Genomic DNA, 21,517 nt, shown 5'->3' on the forward strand with positions numbered 1-21,517 from the left:
CTTCTCAAAGAAACAGCTTTTAGTTTTATTGATCTTTGCTATTGTTTTCTTTGTTTCTATTTCATTTATTTCTGCTCTGATCTTTATGATTTCTTTCCTTCTGCTAACTTTGGGTTTTTGTTTGTTCTTCTTTCTCTAGTACCTTTAGGTGTAAGGTTAGATAGTTTATTTGAGATTATTCTTGTTTCTTGAGGTAGGCTTGTATTGCTGTAAACTTCACTCTTAGAACTGCTTTTGCTCCATCCCATAGGTTTTGGATCGTCGTGTTTTCATTGTCATTTGTCAATAGGTATTTTTTGATTTCCTCTTTCATTTCTTCAGTGATCTCTTGGTTATTTAGTAACGTACTGTTTAGCCTCCATGTGTTTGTGTATTTTACATTATTTTCCCCGTAACTGATTTCTAATCTCATAGCATTGTGATCAGAAAAGATGCTTGATATGATTTCAGTTTTCTTAAATTTACTGAGGGTTGATTTGTCACCCAAGATGTCATCTATCCTGGAGAATGTTCCATGAACACTTGAGAAGAAAGTGTAATCTGCTGTTTCTGGGTGGAATGTCCTATAAATATCAATTAAATCTATCTGGTCTATTGTGTCATTTAAAGTTTCTGTTTCTTTATTTATATTCATTTTGGATGATGTGTCCATTGGTGTAAGTGAGGTGTTAAAGTCCCCCACTATTAATGTGTTACTGTCAATTTCCTCTGTTATAGCTATTAGCAGTTGCCTTATGTATTGAGGTGCTCCTATGTTGGGGGCATATCTATTTATAATTGTTATATCTTCTTCTTGGATTGATGCCTTGATCATTATGTAGTGTCCTTCCTTGTCTCTTGTAACATTCTTTGTTTTAAAGTCTATTTTATCTGATATGAGTATTGCTACTCCAGCTTTCTTTTGATTTCCATTTGCATGGAATATCTTTTTCCACCCCCTCACTTTCAGTCTGTATGGGTCCCTAGGTCTGAAGTGTGTCTCTTGTAGACAGCATATATATGGGTCCTGTTTATGTATCCATTCAGCAAGCCTGTGTCTTTTGGTTGGAGCATTTAATCCATTCACGTTTAAGGTAGTCATCAATATGTATGTTCCTATGACCATTTTCTTAATTGTTTTGGGTTTGTTTATGTAGGTCCTTTTCTTCTCTTGTGTTTCCCACTTAGAGATGTTCCTTTAGCATTTGTTGTAGAGCTGGTTTGGTGGTGCTGAATTCTCTTACCTTTTGCTTGTCTGTAAAGCTCTTGATTTCTCCATCGAATTTGGATGAGATCCTTGCTGGGTAGAGTCATCTTGGTTGTAGCTTCTTCCCTTCATCACTTTAAGTATATCATGCCACTCCCTTCTGGTTTGTAGAGTTTCTGCTGAGAAATCAGCTGTTAACCTTATGGGGGTTCCCTTGTATGTTATTTGTCATTTTTCCCTTGCTGCTTTCTATAATTTTTCTTTGTCTTTAATTTTTGCCAGTTGGATTACTATGTGTCTCGGCATGTTTCTCCTTGGGTTTATCCTGTATGGGACTCTCTGTGCTTCCTGGACTTGGGTGGCTATTTCCTTTCCCACATTAGGGAAGTTTTCAACTATAATCTCTTCAAATATTTTCTCGGGTCCTTTCTCTCTCTCTTCTCCTTCTGGAACCCCTATAATGTGAATGTTGTTGCATTTAATGTTTTCCCAGAGGTCTCTTAGGCTGTTTTCATTTCTTTTCATTCTTTTTTCTTTATTCTCTTCTCCCGCAGTGAATTCCATCTTTCTGTCGTCCAGGTCACTTATCCGTTCTTCTGCCTCAGTTATTCTGCTATTGATTCCTTCTAGTGTAGTTTTCACTTCAGTTATTCTATTGTTCATCTCTGTTTGTTTGTTCTTTAATTCTTCTAGGTCTTTGTTAAACATTTCTTGCATCTTCTCGTCTTTGCCTCCATTGTTTTTCCGAGGTCCTGGATCATCTTCATTATCATTATTCTGAATTCTTTTTCTGGAAGGTTGCCTATTTCCACTTCATTTAGTTGTTTTTCTGGGGTTTTATCTTGTTCCTTCATCTGGTACATAGCCCTCTGCCTTTTCATCTTGTCTTTCTGTGAATGTGGTTTTTGTTCCACAGGCTGCAGGATTGTAGTTCTTGCTTCTGCTGTCTGCCCTCTGGTGGATGAGGCTATCTACGAGGCTTCTGCACGTTTCCTGATGGGAGGGACTGGTGGTGTGTAGAGCTGGCTGTTGCTCTGGTGAGCAGAGCTCAGTAAAACTTTAATCCACTTGACTGCTGATGGGTGGGGCTGGGTTCCCTCCCGGTTGGTTGTTTGGCCTGATGTACCCAACACTGGAGCCAACCTAGGCTCTTTGGTGGGGCTAATGGTGGACTCTGGGAGGGCTCACGCCAAGGAGTACTTCCCAGAACTTTTGCTGCAAGTGTCCTTGGCCTCATGGTGAGACAGAGCCACCCCCCGCCTCTGCAGGAGACTCTCCAACAGTAGCAGGTAGGTCTGGTTCGGTCTCCTAGGGGGTCACTGCTCCTTCCCCTGGGTCCTGATGTGCACACTACTTTTTATGTGCCCTCCAAGAGTGGAGTCTCTGTTTCCCCCAGTCCTGTAGTCAAATCCCACTAGCTTCCAAAGTCTGATTCTCTAGGAATTCCTCCTCCCATTGCCGGACCCCCAGGTTCAGAAGCCTGATGTGGGGCTCAGAACCTTCACTCCAGTGGGTGGACTTCTGTGGCATAAGTGTTCTCCAGTTTGTGCGTCACCCACCCAGCAGTTATGGTATTTGATTCTATTGTGATTGCGCCCCTCCTACAGTCTCACTGAGGCTTCTCCTTTGTCTTTGGATGTGGGGTATCTTTTTTGGTGAGTTTCAGTGTCTTCCTGTAGATGACGTTTCAGCAGTTAGTTGTGATTCCAGTGTTCTCGCAAGAGGGAGTGAGAGCACATCTTTCTACTCTGCCATCTTGAACCAATCTCCCTCACTGTTTTTTAAATCTGTAAAATTAGATAGTCAAAGCAGTCTCATCAGTGTTTACTCCATGGAATTATATTGACAGGTCCTTCCTTTCTGCCCCAGGCCAAGATCTGAGTCCCAGCCTCTTGATTTCTCCACGTACCCTCCAGGTATGTGCCTAACATTTATAGGGTCTGTGGCGAGGATTTAAGTGAAAACCTATATACCACAATTATGAATATTTATAAGTACAAGCCAACCTAAGAAGCTGTCAGGTAGAATCTATTCTACCCAACCTACTTTTACGAATACTCCCTCAGAACCATGTGGAAGGCCAAGTTTGAAGTTAAAATTCTTGGGTGCTGGGCTTCCCTGGTGGCGCAGTGGTTGAAGGTCTGCCAGCTAATGCAGGGGACACGGGTTCGAGCCCTGGTCTGGGAGGATCCCACATGTCGCGGAGCAACTGGGCCCGTGAGCCACAGCTGCTGAGCCTGCGCGTCTGGAGCCTGTGCTCCGCAACAAGAGCGGCCGCGATAGTGAGAGGCCCGCACACCGTGATGAGGAGTGGCCCCCGCTTGCCACAACTGGAGAGGGCCCTCGCACAGAAATGAAGACCCAACACAGCAAAAATAAATAAATTAATAAAAACTCCTACCCCCAACATCTTCGAAAAAAAAAATATTCTTGGGTGTTTAGAACTTCTGTGCCCGATTGTGATATTGCAGAGAGCTCTGGTCCTCGGTCCATGAAACATTCTCTTTCTCTTCTTACCTCTAGGTCCCCTCATGGCCTCAAACTCCCAGGCCACATGTCCAAGCTCCATTTACACACCTCCAAATAGCCACCCCTTGGTCATATTTTGGGCCTAGGGGCATGCATGCGGTGACACATTCTGGGCTACTCAAGACTGAGGACAAGACCCACCCAGACCCTAGAAGCAGGCTCAGAGCCCTTGGGAATTCCAGGGCCATGTCTAAGTGGTGAGAAGGAGGCCTACAGGTGGGAATTGTCCATTCGTCTCTGGGAGTCCTCACCCTGTGGGAAGGGCTGAGGCCAGAGGAGAGGCAGGAGGCAAAGTCCACTAAAGCATGGAGCCCAGAGAAGGGACCCTCTTTCTCAAGCCCAAAAGAACTACTGCCTGCCCCTAGAAGCGTTCACAGAAGCGATCCTAGGACATGGACAAAATTCAGAACTCAAGCCCAATCAGTCACTTACTGAACAGAATAGAGCAGTAAGGAGAAAGAATCACAGGGCATGGTAAACCCATATGTTAGACAAGCAAACAGTGGCGGAAAGCAACTAAGTAGACCCCAAATTCCAGCACAGTGGGGATGTTTTGGACATGACTAAGCTCGAATTCAAAAGATGAGCAGTTGAGCAATGATGAAAATTTAGCACTTTCTTTTTGGTTGTTAACGTTGTCAGAACATTTAAGCCCCGCACACACATTTTTCACCTTAGAAATCATTTACTCCTGGTATGAAAGTCCATGCCCAAGTTGTTTGGACTCTGTTAAGTAAAAGGAACCGAATGTCCCTCAGGTTCCTAAAGTAATGGGGGTTTGTCCCAAGGTTGTGATGGGTCAGACTATTACCCTAAGTGGATCTCTAAACGTTCCCCCCTCCAACCACCACACACGAGTCCCGCTGGGCCTGCTTATGCTGGTCCCCACCCCTGTATTGCTAAATCAGATTTTGGGGATTTTGAAGTGCAGAACTGGGAGAAAAGGAAACGAAGGAGAAAAACTAGAAATCCAAAGGCTGGGGCTGGGGCAGAATTGGGGCTTTATGTGGGAAAACTGTACTTTAAAAATTTAATTGGGAGTTTGGAATTGACATGTATGCACCACAATATTTAAAACAGATAACCAAGGACCTACTGTATAGCACAGGAAACTCTGTTCAGTACTCTGCAATACCTAAATGGGAAAAGAATTTGAAAAAGAACAGATACATGTATATGTATAACTGAATCACTCTGCTGTACACCTGAAATTAACACAACATTGTTAATCAACTATGCTCCAATATAAAATGAAAAATTTTTAAAAATTGTAAGATGTTTTATTTTGGTCTGTATGTCCACTTCATCGTGTTTGAGATCTACAAGTTGGAGACCCAAATTACCTTGAAATTAATTTAATTGCTGGGACACACTTTGTTGGTGGTGACTTGGTTATGTGATGAGATCCCATGGGAGAAGGCTTTACAAGTTTACAGGTGTATGTGGGAATAAGGCTTTGAGAATCTCACAGGGATGTGTGAACACCTATATTAACACATCCATGGTGATCAGAACATAATGCAACAGCTTTAGAGGTGGTTCAGGATCAAAAGCAGCTTCAACAACTGCCATCAACCATTATATAACTCTGTATATCCATGCCTTGTCTTTAATCACCCCTGCCACTACCATCCAACCAGCCAGGGTTTTCCTCAATCCCTGGCTCCAGTGGTCTCATGCCCTCTCTGTGCTGGTCTCTTTCTGTGTCTTTTTTAGTTCCAGCTGCTGGTTGATCACTAGAGCAGTTTGCAAAGCTTCTAGTTCTCTCTCTTTCTAAACAAATAAGATTGTGTTTACCTGCTCCACTAGAAGTTATGTGGGGCCATATTATTTTCTTTGGTCAATGCAATTGAGTAGAAGTGACACATGTCACTTCCAGGGGAAACTTTAAGAGCCCAGGTGTGCTTCACCACACACTCCCTGTGTCTTCTGCTGTGGTGGCCAGGATGCTCCAGATGGTGGCTGCTCCATCAGTCTGGGTCTCGGAGTGAAGAAGCTGACATTGACATTGGAAGCTGAGCACCCAGACAACCCACAACAAACACGTGGCCCAAACAAGAAATAAACCTTTGTTTCCTTCAACCACTGAGATCTGGGGCTTGTTTGTTACTGCAGCAGAAGCTAACCCAGTAATTCTCAGAGTGTGTTCCCGGAATTAAAATCAGCAGTATCACCTAGAAATTTGTTAGAAATGCAAATTCTTGGGTTCCAGCCCAGACCTACTGAATCAGAAACTCTGAAGTGAGGACCAGCAATCTGTGTTTTAATAAGTCCTGCAAATTATTCTAATGCTCACTGAAGTTTGAGCCCCACTGACCTAACCTATCCCAGTTGATTCTGCTTCCACTATCAAACATCTGGTGCTCTGTATCCAGAAATAAAATGCACACAGAGAGAATCTGTCTGGTCTAGTTCAATCATCATCACCCTTCTGGGCAGAACTCTTGTACCGCAGTACCTCATAGGCCACTGTCCAGACTATAAACTGATTGTCTTGGGCTGTGTGTCTCCCTCAGGTTCAGTCAGCCCTGTCACCAGGGGACATAGTTTGGAGTGGGGCAGAAAGGGTCACTGACACAGAGCATGGCTACACCTCCCTGCATAACCACCAAGAACTGCTCACTCAGCATCAATCAAGGTTATGGTAGTTCAGAGAGGCTATAGATGCAGTGTAAATGTTCTCTTCAATAAATTATAACAAATATAGAACATAGGACAACAAAATAGAAGACTTCAAAGAAGTTGTGATGAGTTCTACTGACCTGTCTTAACAATCATTTCCTATTCTCTTCTTTCCTGTTTTAGTTTGCCTTCTGCCAACCTCAGCTTCCAGAGCTTTGCAGCTTGAACATTTTAAGGTTTAGCACAGTGTTTCTGAATCTTGGTGCACATTAGGATCACCTGAGGAACTTTTTAAAAATACCAGACCTTCTAATTCTGAATCTGGTTTGGGGATGGGGGAGGGAGGGTGTGTGTATGCCAGATTCAGCAAGTAAAAAATACAGGATGCATAGTTAAATTTGAATTTCAGATAAATAATGAATTTTTTAGTATAAGTATGCCCCATGCAATATTTGAGAAATACTTGTACTAAAAATATTATTCATTGTTTATAAATTCAAATTTAATTAGGCTTCCCCGAACAGCATAAGCAGGGACAGGGGCAAGGGTTGCGGGGAGGTAGGTCAATATTTTTAACGTTCCCCTAGTGATCACCACTTGGGGGTTAAGACTGAGAGTCTCTAGTCTTTCCCAATCCATCCTCAACCCCACGGGATAAAAGTTATTATTTTCTATCATCAGAGCTCTGAGTAAGTCTAGAGTGGAATTCATTCTTTTCTAAACGCACTTCAGGTGATGGATTTCACATGCATTCATTTACGCTTCTCCCCTCCATAGCACTGTAAAAGCGTGCAACGATTGACAGCCCTAACATTGTCATTATGAGTGAATAACACATAATCCCCCATTACGTAAATGCCTACCACCTCATTTCCGAATTAGGCATCAATTATGGCAATTGTGAATGAAGAGACTTAGAGAGGAGAGCTGATCTCTGATTCAAAGTCACAGAGAAAAAAATATGAATAAAATTCAAGTGTACCACTAGTTTTTAGGTTGACACTCATAAATCTAATTTAGTGTGAGCCAATCATTTTTCCTGAGTTCCACTAGGCATAGCTCTCTATGAATGTAGAATCTTATTAGGTTACTCTGATCTGGCAAAAGCTAATGTAATCAGAAGAGATCCTGAATTGAATCTTAATTCTTGGTTTCTGCAGCTGATTTAAAAAATAGTTCAGGGGCAACTGGAGTAGAATATACATCACTGTGGGATTATTGTCAAATAGTTAAGCTAAATCATGCCTAGGTTATCAGAGTGAGATGAGAGAGTTGATAAAACTGCTTAGAAGAATTTCCTGGTGGTCCAGTGGTTAGGACTCACTGCAGGGGGCATGGGTTCAACCCCTGGTTGGTGAACGAAGATCCTGCATGCTGCAAGGCACAGCCAAAAAAAAAAACTGCTTAGAGAAGACAAACCATTGTGATTCACGGTCAAAAATGACATTAGGTATGGTGACTTTTGAGAACACTGACAATGCGACACATCATAAATTCCTTTAAAATATATTTTGAAAAACATTTCCAATAATCAGAGTATTATAACTTCATTATGAAATATTTTGAAAATACAGAGATTAAAAAAATAATTCAGACTCTCACTACTCTAATAGAACCACTGTGTGCATTTATAGCTGCATTTTCTCCTAGACTAAAAATTCCTTTGTGTGTTTTCAAGTGGTTTTCCATTAAACATTCTTAAAGTCCAACTACACTGTAGCCCTGATGTTGCTGTTTATCACCTAGCAAGCAACTCAAATGCCATTTTAAAGCTGTTCCTTTCTTTCCTTTCTTCCTTTTCTTTTTAAACTTCTAACACTGACTCAGTAGATGACCTCACTTCCCACCTCAGAAAGACCATAGATATTAGCCCTTGATGGTTGAGGTTTTGTCTGACACATCATGGCCCCTTGTATCACTTCATCTCTCCCTTCACCCTCAAAAAGACAGGTGATCGCTCCTCTCCAAAGCTAACCCTCTACCTGTATTCTGGTCTTCATCACTTCCTGTCCCCCCTGAGCTAACCCTCCACCTAAGCTTTGGACTCCACTGCTCCAGGCTTCCTCAGGTGGCTCACATCTGTTGATAATATGGCCTATATATCATGGAATTATCAACCCCAACTTCCACCCAAAAACTTCCCTGCCCATATAATAACACCTGGAATTCCAAGTGGAGCTTGCAAAAATTTCCAGTGTGCCATTGTATAAATGCATGCAAAATGTAAGTTTCTCTACTTTTCTATAATCTCTCTCAACTGTTAATACAAATCCTTATGTCATCAGATGGCAGAAACTTAATCACAGTTATTTCAGGTTTTCCCTTATCCACACATTTTCCTTGAGGTTTTGTCTGAATTCTGGAGGGCTTATGTGTTGACAATAATATGAAAAACAATGACTAACCCTTATATACTGCTTACATTATGCTAGGCATAATTTTATATGCCTTCCATGTCTTATCTCATTTGATCCTTAAAACAGACCAAGGTAGGTTTTGTTTTTGTTTTTGTTTTTGTTTTTGTTTTTATGGCCAAGCCCAGGCAGTGGGTTCTTAGTTCCCCAAGCAGGGATTGAACCCAGACCCCGTGAATGAAAGTGCAGAGTCCTAACCACTGAACCACCAGGGAATTCTACCAAGGTAGGTTTTATTATTCCCATATTTTACATATGGGGAGATTAGTACATAGAGAATTAAGTAATTTGCTCAGGGAAATAAAGTCTGTAAACTTATGCTATAGTTTGTGCTCTAAACCATTACCCCAGACCCTCCTTACTCTCTTGTGGAGCCCAAGGCATTAGCAGGCAGAGGTGGTATTACCAAGCTGAACTTGGGTCTGCTCACCTGCCATGCAGCAAAGCCAATCTACTGACACTGGGTTGTGGTAAAGGAAAGTACAGCATTTACTGCAGGGCACCAAGTAAGGAGAATGGGCAGCTAATGCTCAAAAGACCTGAACTCCCTGATGGCTTTCAGGGAAGAGTTTTTAAAGGCAAAATTAGGGGCAAGAGTTGACTTTCTTCTTATTGGTTGGTGGTGAGGTAACAGGGTGATGTTTTAATCATCAACTTTCTGGTTCCAACCAGTATGGGTTCTATGTGCTTGTGGTCAGCATGTAATCACCATCCACCACTTGGGTGGGGGTCATAGTTCCTGTAGAACAACTCAAGATATACATCAAATTGTTATGTATATCCCTTGAGAAGGAACTAGGACTCAGTTTTATTGATGAACTATTGTTTAATCTATCATTAGTTTTCTTGCTTGACTGCCTTACCTTTGTTTCTGCTTTCCCTCACTTCCCTAACTAGTAACTGCTTCAGTCTGCTCTTTGGAACTCAGGGAAGGCCTAGGAAACTAAAGTCTTTTTCTACAAACAAGAAAAAGGGGACACCGAGGGGCTTTTGTAACTGAGAGCAGACCAGAGGGTCCTACTCGGTTTCAGTCTCCTCTTTTCTTTGATACTCTTCAGTCCTGAGGGGAACAGGGGCAGGACAAGCAGGGGAATACAGTTTTGGATAGAGAGATTAATCATAAACTCAGCAGGGGAACTCGGTTTCAGTGGTATCTGGTTTGGGTCACTGCCCATGTTGGTGAATATTGAAACATCTTCCTTCCATCATTAACACACACAAGTGCCTGCTGACTCATCCCTCACCCCAAGGCCCCCTCATGACTGGCTTGCCTACCTACCATAATGGAAAAGAATATTTTAAAAAAGAATGTGTATATAATTATAAACACATATATAAAACTGAATCACTTTGTGGTACAGCAGAAATTAACACAACATTGTAAATCAACTATACTTCAATTTGAAAAAAACCTCAAAATCCAAGAGCTGGCTTCTGTTTTTACCCTTGAACACCTAATTTTCCAAATATAAAAAGTGCCAGGGACTTCACAGAAATACTGGGAATGACACCTGTTGCTGCATGATATTGAATAAAAGCTGAAACCCTTTACATAACAATTCCACATGAGGCTTAGATAGAAATGTTCCAGAAAAATACATTTTATCCACCTATTCATGTGTATTTACTAATTGATGAATTAGTTCATGAAATATTTATGAAACATTTATAGTTTTAAGGAATTAGTTCACGTGATTGTGGAGGCTGGCAAATCCAAAATCTGCAAGATAGGACAACAGGTTAGAGACCCAGGGAAGAGTTGGTGCTTCAGTTCAAGTTTGAAGGCCATCCGCTGGTGGAATTTCTTCCTCATCCAGGGCCGTCACTCTTTTTATATTAAGGCCTGCAAATGGTTAGAAGTGTCCACCCACATTACAGAGGGTAACCTGCTTTACTCAAAGACTACTGATTCAAATGTTAATTCCATCCAAAAAACTCATAAAACTTTTACATAAACATCTAAAATAGTGTTCAACCAATTATCTGGGCACTGTGGCCAACTTGATACATAAAATTAATCATCACAAGTACCTACTCATTTGCTTTTCACTGGGGTTTTAACAGACAAGACAAACATGGTTCCTGGCCCTATGGTATTATCTCAAAAATTCATTAATTCAACAGTTCCCCAATGTAGACAAATTCAAACTCAAGTGCAAAAGACTAAAACTAGCTCCTCTTCAAATAGCAAGTATTGATAAGGAAGAAAAATAGGTAAAGAGGTCTTGGGGTGCCAAAAGCTAGAGGCTGGGTAAAAGATAGCAGAAAGGGATTCTGTTATGTTTGAAGATGAACTTGAAATAATTCACAGCTTTATCAGTGTCATTCCTACTCACTCATTCCTTCAACTAAGCCTTCCAGGAGTAGGTAGTCCCCCTTTACCATTTGGGGATGGGAGTAGTCAGGAGAGACTTATAGAGGAGTGATGTTTAAGCCAAAAATGTTCAGTGATGGATAGGTGTACATTTGTTAGAAGGAAGGACAGGGAAGGGTCATTCCAGACCTTAGAGGTCAAAGAAGCCATAAATAAAGACAAAAAGGGAAATGCATTCCCTTTGGGGAGGAATAAAGCATTCTGTGTGGCTGGGGAACAGAGCACAGGGACAGAAGAGGTAGAAAAGGACATATGGGGCCTTGTTTACCATGCATGCTTGTACTTAGCAGTGAGAAACCATGAAAAGCATTAAGCTGGAAGGAGATGTGATCATTTTGTATTTTAGAGCAGTCACAATGGCCAAGAGTCCTGGGGATGGATTACAGTGGGCCAAGATTGGAGTCAGAGACCATTAGTGGGTGATTAAACAATCCTGGAGAGACACGATGAGGGCCTAAAAGTGAGACTAGAGAGGAGGTAACTGGGTTGGGAGACGCAATCGAGTTAGAATTTTAAAAACCTGATGCTTTATTGATTGTGAGGAAAGGAAGGAGAGAGGCAGAGAGGGAGAAGTTTGGTTTGGATAGAGTGTCATTCACTGATAGAGAAAACACCAGAAGAGGAGCAGGTACTGGAGGAAAGGAGAATTCCAATTTGGAATGGGAGCCTCCAGGAGAGGTCCTTTCTACCAGTTGAGCTGCCTAACTTCAAGTGGATCACAGGCCTGGACAAGAAGAAACACAATCATGTGACCACTGCAGAGGGGATGTCCCAACCACACAGTCCTGCATCACATAAACCCAGGGTTCTTAAATAATCCACCATCAGACTTCCTGCCAGTCTGCGTATGGCTGGCTAAGAAATAACTGGATTATGTGTCATCATTCAATTCATTGCTGATAGTTTTATATTATTCAAGTTAATATGCAGAACAACTCTATGAAATCAGTTCTATTATCATCCCTATTTTACAGAGAGACTAAGTAACTTTCCCAATGCCATCCGACTAATAATCAGTAGAGTCAGGAGCTGAATCTTGGTATTTGAGGTAATTCATAGCCATCAGATTGGGGCCAGGAGAAGGGAGTTACTCCGACTTGGTCTAAACCATATTTTGTTTTTATACAACTACGGAATAATTTAATAATTTAAATTTATTAATAAATTTAATAATTTAATTTAATACAACTACTGATCTTTTCCCTTTTTCTACAAAGGAATACCAGTATAAAGCTCATCTGATTTATAACTCATTTTCTTAAATGTGGAGATGAGATCTTATACAATTTTCCTTTTTGCTGTCACTTTCCTTAGTGTTATGGTAGGAACTGAAAGAGTATTATCTTTTGCTCATGAGGACACTGTGACCTTCTGCACATTTAGCCAAAATGTTTGCCTGTCTTTATAAGCAGAAGTAAAAGCATTGTTCTCTTCTTCTGTTACACGTACACTGAAGACACAGGACTCATTGGATATAGTTGCATGTGCAACATTTTAAATCTCCTACTTTCCTTTCAATGCTGCTTGGTGAAGGTAGTCTTTCTGCTTCCTCTGGATGAAAACCTAGACAGCTTCCATGACATTTCCACTCCCTTCTAGGTAATAAAACTTCCTAAATTCATTTTAAATTGCAAACCCATCCATAGGTAAAAAAGTGAAAATGTCTAGTACAATACATTAATAATCTCTTCAATCCTCATTGAAAGAGCCCGCGAGCTCTTCCTAAAGGTGGGCACATGGTCCTTTCTTCTCCTTCCCCAACTGGCATTTCTGCTTCTCCTTAAGATTGATCTCTTTGATTGGCAGAGTCGAAGCAAGGAGAAAGATTAAATGTTAGGGTTATAGATAAATTGTTACCTGACCGACCAGGTAGTAAAATGGCTTACAGCTCTGTGGGCAGGCTGGTGCTTAAAAGGATCTCTTTCTCTTGTGGAATGGTTTTGACGTTCTCTGGTGGTTCCCTAGCACTGGGGCCGTCCTCTGGAGCTCACTGCAGATAATTTTTATTTGACTGACCTATCAATAAGTGAGAGACCTATGTTAAAAGATTTGTCAAATACGTATGTGTGTGTGTGCATTTTATATTTTGAGGTCATTTGTTATACCAACTTAGAATTACTATGGTTTTGTAGTCAGTTGAACCTTTTATTATTATATAGTGATCCTCTTTTGCTCTAATAATGCTTTTTGTTTTATAGTCTCTTTTATTTGAATTACCCTGTTTATGATAAACAGCTATCATCACCTTCCTTTGGTTAGGATTTGCTTCTTTTAATTCCTCTTACCTTTTTACTTTCAAACTTTCTGTATACTTATAGCTTAAACACATTTCCTATAAACAACACATGGTTGGATGTTGTTATTTCTGCCATTTCATTTTGTGCTATTTGCCTATATTTTCTATGTTTCTTTTTTCCTTTATTGCCTTCCTCTGAATTGATTTTTTTTTTTTTGATATTTTTTTTTGCTGCATTGGGTCTTCATTGCTGTGTGTGGGCTTTCTCTAGTTGTGGCAAGCAGGGGCTACTCTTTGTTGTGGTGCATGTTTATAGTCAAATGCAAGAGGAAAAAGATCAAAAATCTGGTAAGAGAAAAGGAACCAGGACTTGATGATTTAGGAAACTCTCAGCTTATCAAGATTGCAAAAAGATGTTGAAATTAGGAGATTCACTGTTAGGAGGGCATGCTTTGGAGAGAAAAACCAAGAATATAGCTGGACAGGGCTTTCCTGGCAGCACAGTGGTTAAGAATCCACCTGCCAATGCCGGGGACACGGGTTTGAGCCCTGGTCTGGGAAGACCCCACATGCTGTGGAGCAACTAAGCCCATGCACCACAACTACTGAGTCTGTGCTTTAGAGCCTGCGAGCCACAACTACTGAAGCCCACGTGCCACAACTACTGAAGCCTGCGGTGCCTAGATCCTGTGCTCTGCAACAAGAGAAGCCACAGCAATAAGAAGCCCTTGGGGCACCGCAACAAAGAGTAGCCCCCGCTCGCTGCAACTAAAGAAAGCCCACGCACAGCAACAAAGACCCAGCTCAGACAAAAATAAATAACTAAATAAATTCATTAAAAAAAAAAAAGAATATAGCTGGACAACCTTTTGCTAGTGCCTTAACTCTGTAAAATAGGCATCATCATCATCATCACTATTATTATTATTTAAAATATTATTTAAATGTACTTATAAGATTACCAGTTTCTTTACTCCCCACTCATTTTACATTTCAGACAATTTTTTCCTGGGGCCATTTTTCCTCCTTTCTGGAGTATATCATTAGAAATTCCTTAAGTGAGTTCTGTTGGTAGGAAACTCAGTTTTTATCTGCAAATTTCTTTACTTCTTCTTCACTGTTAAAATAAAATTTTACAAGGTATACAGTTCCAGGTTGACTATTAGCTTTTTGAACATATTATTCTATTGTCCTATGACTACCATCATTGCTGTGAGAAGTTGGCTGTCAGTCTAATTGCCGAGATTTGAAGGCATTCTCTTTTTCTCTCTAGAAGTTTATAGGATCTTTTTTTTTTTACAATGTTTTTTTTTCTTTTTTTTTTTTTGCGGTACGCTGGCCTCTCGTTGTTGTGGCCTCTCCCGTTGCGGAGCACAGGCTCCAGACGCGCAGGCTCAGTGGCCATGGCTCATGGGCCTAGCCACTCCATGGCATGTGGGATCTTCCTGGGCCGCGGAATGAACCCATGTCCCCTACATCGGCAGGCAGACTCAACCACTGCGCCACCAGGGAAGCCCTATAGGATCTATATTATTGGTGTTCTGTAGTTTTACTGGAAAGTTTCTAGAAAGGGAGTTCTTTTTCTTAATCCTTCTAGATATAGGTTTTGATTCCTAGCTATTATCTATTGGAATATCTCTCCTCCAACTTCTCTCTCTTCTTTTAGCACTCCAATTAGACTCCTTTTAGACTTTCTTAATCTACCCTTTGTACTTTGTGACACCCTTATATACTCTTATATACGCTCAATCCCCTTGCATCTCCATGCAAGTGTCTCTTCCAATTCATTAATGAAGGAGTCTCAACTTCATACAAGCCTATGGTATGATCTCCCACTTCCCTCTAGGATATTAATTTTCAAAGCTCCAGGGTTCTGAATCCACATTACCTGGCTTATTTACTTACACACTCACTATTGTGTGACTATGGACAAGTTACCTAACTTCTCTGTGCTTCAGTTTCCTCTCCTATCAAATGAATATTGGTAATAGTTCCTCTTATAGGAATGTTATCAAGAATAAATGAATTGAGTAAAATGCTTGAAACAGTGCCTAGACCATAGAAAGTGCTTTAAAACTGCTTACACTTACTCTGAGTACTGGCATGTGCCTCCATGTTATTTTAAGCCTCATTCATTTGCTTAAGCTCATTAAACTTTTTACAAAGATGATCTTGAGGATTTCCTGTATTTTCTTTCAAGCTGAGCAAGCATTTAAATATATGTTTGTTATAATTTATCCAGAATCTAGTTGAAAAGAATGTTTGTTAAAATTTATCCAGATTCTAGTTGAATAGTAGGAAGGTGGTTTTTTTTAAACTACCTAGTCCCTTCATTATGGAGACTGAGCTGATGGAAGCATTCCAAAGCAGGTTCAAGGTTTTGCCAGGGTCCTTAGGTCCCCTGAACATTTTAAGCTTTCCAGGAATAGGAAAGGACAAACACAGAACAATAAAGGGCGGCTTTGCTCCAGGCTCTCTTTGGAAGCATGACCATAAGCCTCCCTTTATGCTCCAGTGGAAGCCCTCCCCAAACTGCTCTGACAACCCTCTACTTCTCCCTACGTACAAATACCTATATCAGTGTACATATCATTTTATCTCTCATTCAACCTTATATTCTCAGCACATAGTAGTTCTCAATAAAAGTTTGTCAAATGCATGAATGAACAAATGAAAGAAAAGGCAATGGAGGAAATAACATATACCAAGTATGGGTTCTTTCTATGATTTAAAAGTCAAGATGAAACTTCCTCCACACGTTTCAACATGCTAGATTTTCATGAACAATTGCTAAGTATTGTTTAAAGACCTAGAGGTAACTACCGTACAAAAAGCAAAAGCATTACAGTTGGTTTCTTCTGGGGAATGAAACCAAGAATAAGAACAGATGAGTCAGGGATCTATTATTTTCTTTAAAATTCTTCTGATATTTGATTTTTAACTATGTATATCTTGATAAAAATTAAAATATTCAAAAACAAAGATTAGTCCATTTTTGACCTGCTGTAACTCAAAAGCAGCCTGCAGGGCTTCCCTGGTGGTGCAGTGGTTGAGAGTCCGCCTGCTGATGCAGGGGACACAGGTTCGTGCCCCAGTCCGGGAAGATCCCACATGCCGTGGAGCGGCTGGGCCCGTGAGCCATGGCCGCTGAGCCTGCGCTTCCGGAGCCTGTGCTCCACAACGGGAGAGGCCACAGCAGTGATAGGCCCGCGTAACGCAAAAAAAACCAAAACAAACAAAAGCAGCCTGCAGTACATTTGACCTCATGGGGTTTAGTACAGTTTTTTTGTTTGTTTTCTTTTTTTAAATTTTGTGCCCAGAGTCCTGATTACCAAAGAGTTGTTGACCCAAAGCCAAGTCGACAGAAAAACAGAACTGTGGACTTTAAGAAGGCAGCTCCAATGGATCTCTACTGGCTGAGCAGGCATCCTGAGTGGTGCCTAAAGGCAGCAGTAAGGATGAGGTAAATCAATTACTCCATGGTTTTCATGAAGACCTCTTCATATCAAAACTTCTTTCTTTTTTTTTTTTTTTTTTTTTGCGGTATGCGGGCCTCTCACTGTTGTGGCCTCTCCCGTTGCGGAGCACAGGCTCCGGACACGCAGGCTCAGCGGCCATGGCTCACGGGCTCAGTTGCTCCGCGGCATGTGGGATCTTCCCGGACCAGGGCACGAACCCGTGTCTCCTGCATCGGCAGGCGGATTCTCAACCACTGCGCCACCAGGGAAGCCCAAAACTTCTTTCTTTACATGCGTCTCCTCTGATCCCGTGGAGATGAAAATTGACATCCACAGTCATATTCTACCAAAAGAATGGCCAGATCTAAAGAAGGTAATGGTGATTAATTTGCTGAATTATTTCTAGAACTTCTCCAGCATTTCTCAATGCCTCTACTATAGAATGATGTCTTCTTTTGGGAATTAGATGTTAAGTTTCTCTGCTTTAGGAGTGATTTTAAGTTATTTGGTAGTTATTGAGTTATTAAGTTATTCTGATTTCCTAGTTTTTTAAAATGACTTCATATTTATTTTGAAAGAACATTGATAAAAAGAAGTAAGTGTTCTCGCAAAATCCCTTTTCCCCTCAAATGAAGCACTCTTTAAAACTTCTGGACAGTATAAGTCAAGCAGGTTTACTTCCATTTAAGTCACATATTCAGCTGCTGGGGAGATAGGTGATAATTACAGTTTCAAGTAAGAGACTATTAAAAAACAGAATGTGATAGGTTCTCATTACTTCTAAAACATATCTCCTTTCTAAAATGTTTAAAATAAGTTTTAGAAGCACCAAATGATAGCTCTGTGGAATTTTTTCTTAGTCTATTTTAAGACACTCTGAAACCAGTCCTTTTTGATGTTCTTTAAGATGTAAATCCTTGTTATGAAGTACAGAGTAGGAACATCAAAAAAAAAAAAAAAAAACCTAGAGGAAATGACATGAAACGTTTGCACAGTGAATGTCTCTCAAGACTCTTCTCTGTGTTTCTCAAAAGATGGAAATTTCCTTTTGTCATTAAGAACTTTTAAATGAATACTAAAACAGGAAGGTGGGGAAAATGAAAGAAATTTAAAATTGTTTTGTTTTTGTTTGTTTTGTTTTTAAAGAAATTTTTAAAAGTTTTGTTCGGGCTAAGTATCAGATTTTACCCAATCTTCAGCCTTCTCTAGTACTTATACACTACTCATAGTGTTTCATCTTTTTTATCCCAAGTGAGGAAAAATGAATGAACCCAAACTCTAATTAAAATGTGGTTCACTGTTTCATTGTGCAGGTAGATGAAACGATTTTCTTCTCATACTTGTCTCTTGGAAGAATGGTCTTCTTAAGTGTTTCTTTGTCCACTGGTATTTTAGGTAAGATGGACAGTGGACATTGTAGATCAGAAAATACAAGTGATGCTAAACCATCTTTGAAAGGTTTTCCTATTATAGTTCATGGTAAGAACTAACCCCTCCAAAAGGAGCCTAAGTGCCTACATGGGAACTTGCTGTTCTGAATGCCGTCATCCTCATCATATTTTATTAAAGTGTAGATACCCCTTCACAATGTTAGTGATGAATACCCAAAACATTCTACCTAGTATCCTGTGCTATAACCCTACCTCCCAAGCCTGCCTCCACTTTGAGCTGAGAACTGGTCACCAAGAGCTGACAATTTCTAGCCGCCCCACCTAATGCAGGGCCCTGAAGGCATTGTTAAAACTGCTCCAAAAAAACAAAACAAAACAAACAAACAAATAAAAACTGCTCCAGAAGCTCAAGGATGCAGAGCATGGGGAGGCTATAGCCACAGCTGTGTGCCCTGGAGATTCCCCATGCACAAGTTCTGCTGGCTCTTTATGTTATGCCTTCTTATCTTCTAGTTATGCCTTCCTATCTTCTAGTTATGCCCTCCTACCTTCTAGTTATGCCCTCCTATCTTCTAATTATTCCTGAAAAGAGGGGAGGGGAATTTTGTACCCATAAACCAGGCTTTTATCAAGCAGTCTCACACCCTGCAAGCAGATAACTGATATACTTTTTTAAAAAAATTTTATTGAAGGATAGTTGATTTACAATGTTGTGTTAATTTCTTCTGTACAGCAAATGACTCAGTTATACGTATACAACTGAGTATATATATATAAAACATATATATTCTTTTTCATATTCTTTTCCATTATGGTTTGTCACCAGATATTGAATATAGTTCCCTGTGCTATACAGTAGGACCTTGTGGTTTATCCACCCTATATGTAATAGTTTGCCTCTGCTAATCCCATACTCCCAATCCTTCCCTTCCCTACCTCCCCTCCCCCTTGGCAACCACAAGCCTGTTCTCTATGTCTGTGAGTCTGTTTTTGTTTCGATAACGGATATCCTTGATGATGATGCTGCTGCTGATGGTAGTAATAATAATCATAATACTCTTACACTTCCAGAGAGCAATATATACATGTAATTTGATTCACATAAAATCTTGTGAGTTTCAGATAAGATTTCTATCATTAGCCCTGCTGGACAAATGAGGCCCCTGAGACTCAAAAATGAGCCTAGAATCCCAGAGCTTCGTGGAGCTATCGTGGCCCCTCCATAGCTCTACACCCACACCTACCTTCCGAGAGCTGCCCAGGAGCACATCATGGGGAGGGGGATGCCCCTGCTACCCTCTGCTAGACACCAGCCCGCTCCCCAACTCTCCACACTCATGTCAACCCACTGAGGGCTTCCTCACAGCAGTCAAGCAATGTGACCTGCTATGCACTGGAAGTTTCCGTTGGACTGCAGGCAAGTCAGTGATGAAACAATTCGCAGAAAACAGTTTGTGTTTTCAAACTGGGAGGAGGGAGATAAATAAAAATACATCTAAATGGTGCTGGGTTCCTTCTCTCTCTCTCTCTTTCCTTATTTCCAGTCTATATGATCAGACTATTAAAGTGACATTAGTGGATAGCAGATAGTCCTTGCTGTTCATAGAGTTCGATACTTCTAGCAGAATTTCCTTTGTCTTCAAATCGTTTCTTAGTAGGTAAAATATTATTTCAAAACATCAATCTCCGATCTTTTCTTACCATTTTTTCAAACTTCCCAATTAAAGAAAATGAAAAGAATAAGCCAGTCCTAGTTTTTATTTTGGAAGATGAAGCCCCTTTGGAAGAACTGATATCTCTTTTCAAACCTGCCTTTTCTTGTTAAATATTAATAGACACACTTCAAAAACCTTGACCTCCTTATGTAGTGAAGAAATAGAAAAGCAGAATCAACATGCCTGGGTTGGTGATTAACTAATGATTACAAAGGACTGGGATTTGAGAAATTTTTTCATTTTCACTTGCTAATAATGATTGTAGTCAGTGTTAGAGTTAAGATCCTTATGGGGGAAAATCTATCTGAGGTAGAAAGACAGTAGATTCAGGGTGCACTTGATTACATTGTTCCTGATGAATCAGGATCCACACTCTGGCCCAAGAAACCAGGGTGAAAGTTGTTTCAGATTGATCCACAATGAGATTATTCATAACAACAAGGATGCTAATAAGGTTTCAACTTTTTCCTTCAGCAAGACTTCATTGCCCACCTACTAGGTGTCCAACAGTAGGGTTTGCAAAGATTCTTCTAATTTTAAATGGGGTCCCAAAATTCCAGCCGTTAGGAAAAATATTAAATATTTACATCTTCTTTCATTAGTGATGATTTAATTGCACTTGATTGCTGTAAGGTTTTAGGAGACAAAATCCCAGACATAATTTGACTTTTAAACAACTCCTCTGAGGAAACAGATATCTGGTTTCATCACCCAGGAGGTTCATTATTCACCTCATGAGTGTGAGGTCCCCAAGACATTAAAAATGTCATTCAGCTCATCAACCTCTGATTCACATATACCCATTTCAGAAACACAACTCTTGTAGATAGAACTGAATTCTCTTGAATTTTTAATATTTTTTTTATTTGTCGTGCCCATAAATGTCTATGGGACACCGGTCACTGTCAAACATTTTCAGATGGTAAATGCCTCCTGGCATACGCTCTGGCAAAAAACTACTCCGAGGGTCAAAAATGTCAGACCCCAGGCTTGGTTCAATCTAGGATGAGAGACTGGGGATTGTGTGGAGGCCAGTTTTGGAGCAGAATAAAGTTTCCCCCAATAGGTTTGGTCTTTGTAAAGTCTCAGGGCAAGTACAAGGTGTTCCAAAGCGTTCCAAGTGCTTTCCAAGACAGGGAAGGGAGGAACACAGAGTGACAAAGCGCTCCTTTCTTCACAGCACTCCTTAGTGTCTGCTCCCAGCGTACACCTTATTTCACGCCCTCAGGATGGAAGAGGCTGTCACTACCATGCCACCCCCACGGCCATTACTGCCTGCCACCACTACCATCACCATCATTGGTACCACCACTGTCACCAAACTCACTACCACAACCATCACCACTACCATGTCATAGCCTCCACCACTGCCATTACTATCGCCACCAACCCTACCACCGTCACATCACCCTCATCATCACCACTACTGCCACCACCGCCTCTGCTTCCACCACTGTCAGCACCATTATCACGGTTAGCACTGATGAAGCCCTTTCTGTAAGCCAGGTCTGGTGTCCATAGCTTTGTCCGAATTGTTTCAGTCAATTCCCACAAAAGCTTATGTCACCGCGACTGCGGTGAGCCTCATTTCA

General features: G+C 40.8%; 1 protein-coding gene and 1 long non-coding RNA gene across 3 annotated transcripts in view; one reads left to right on the top strand and one right to left on the bottom strand.

The window, feature by feature from the left end:
* LOC131750781 (uncharacterized) overlaps nt 1–21,517 on the bottom strand; it is a 127,635-nt gene that overhangs the window by 26,325 nt on the left and 79,793 nt on the right. The window lies entirely within an intron of this gene.
* The window catches only part of ACMSD (aminocarboxymuconate semialdehyde decarboxylase), a 63,257-nt gene continuing 58,875 nt past the window's right edge, over nt 17,136–21,517 (top strand). The window contains exon 1 of the mRNA XM_059053695.1: nt 17,136–17,192. Within this exon, the coding sequence (XP_058909678.1) occupies nt 17,136–17,192 (57 nt within the window). The remainder of the gene's footprint in view (nt 17,193–21,517) is intronic.

The sequence above is a fragment of the Kogia breviceps genome, chromosome 2 (assembly GCF_026419965.1).
Source record: "Kogia breviceps isolate mKogBre1 chromosome 2, mKogBre1 haplotype 1, whole genome shotgun sequence".
NCBI lineage: Eukaryota > Metazoa > Chordata > Mammalia > Artiodactyla > Physeteridae > Kogia > Kogia breviceps.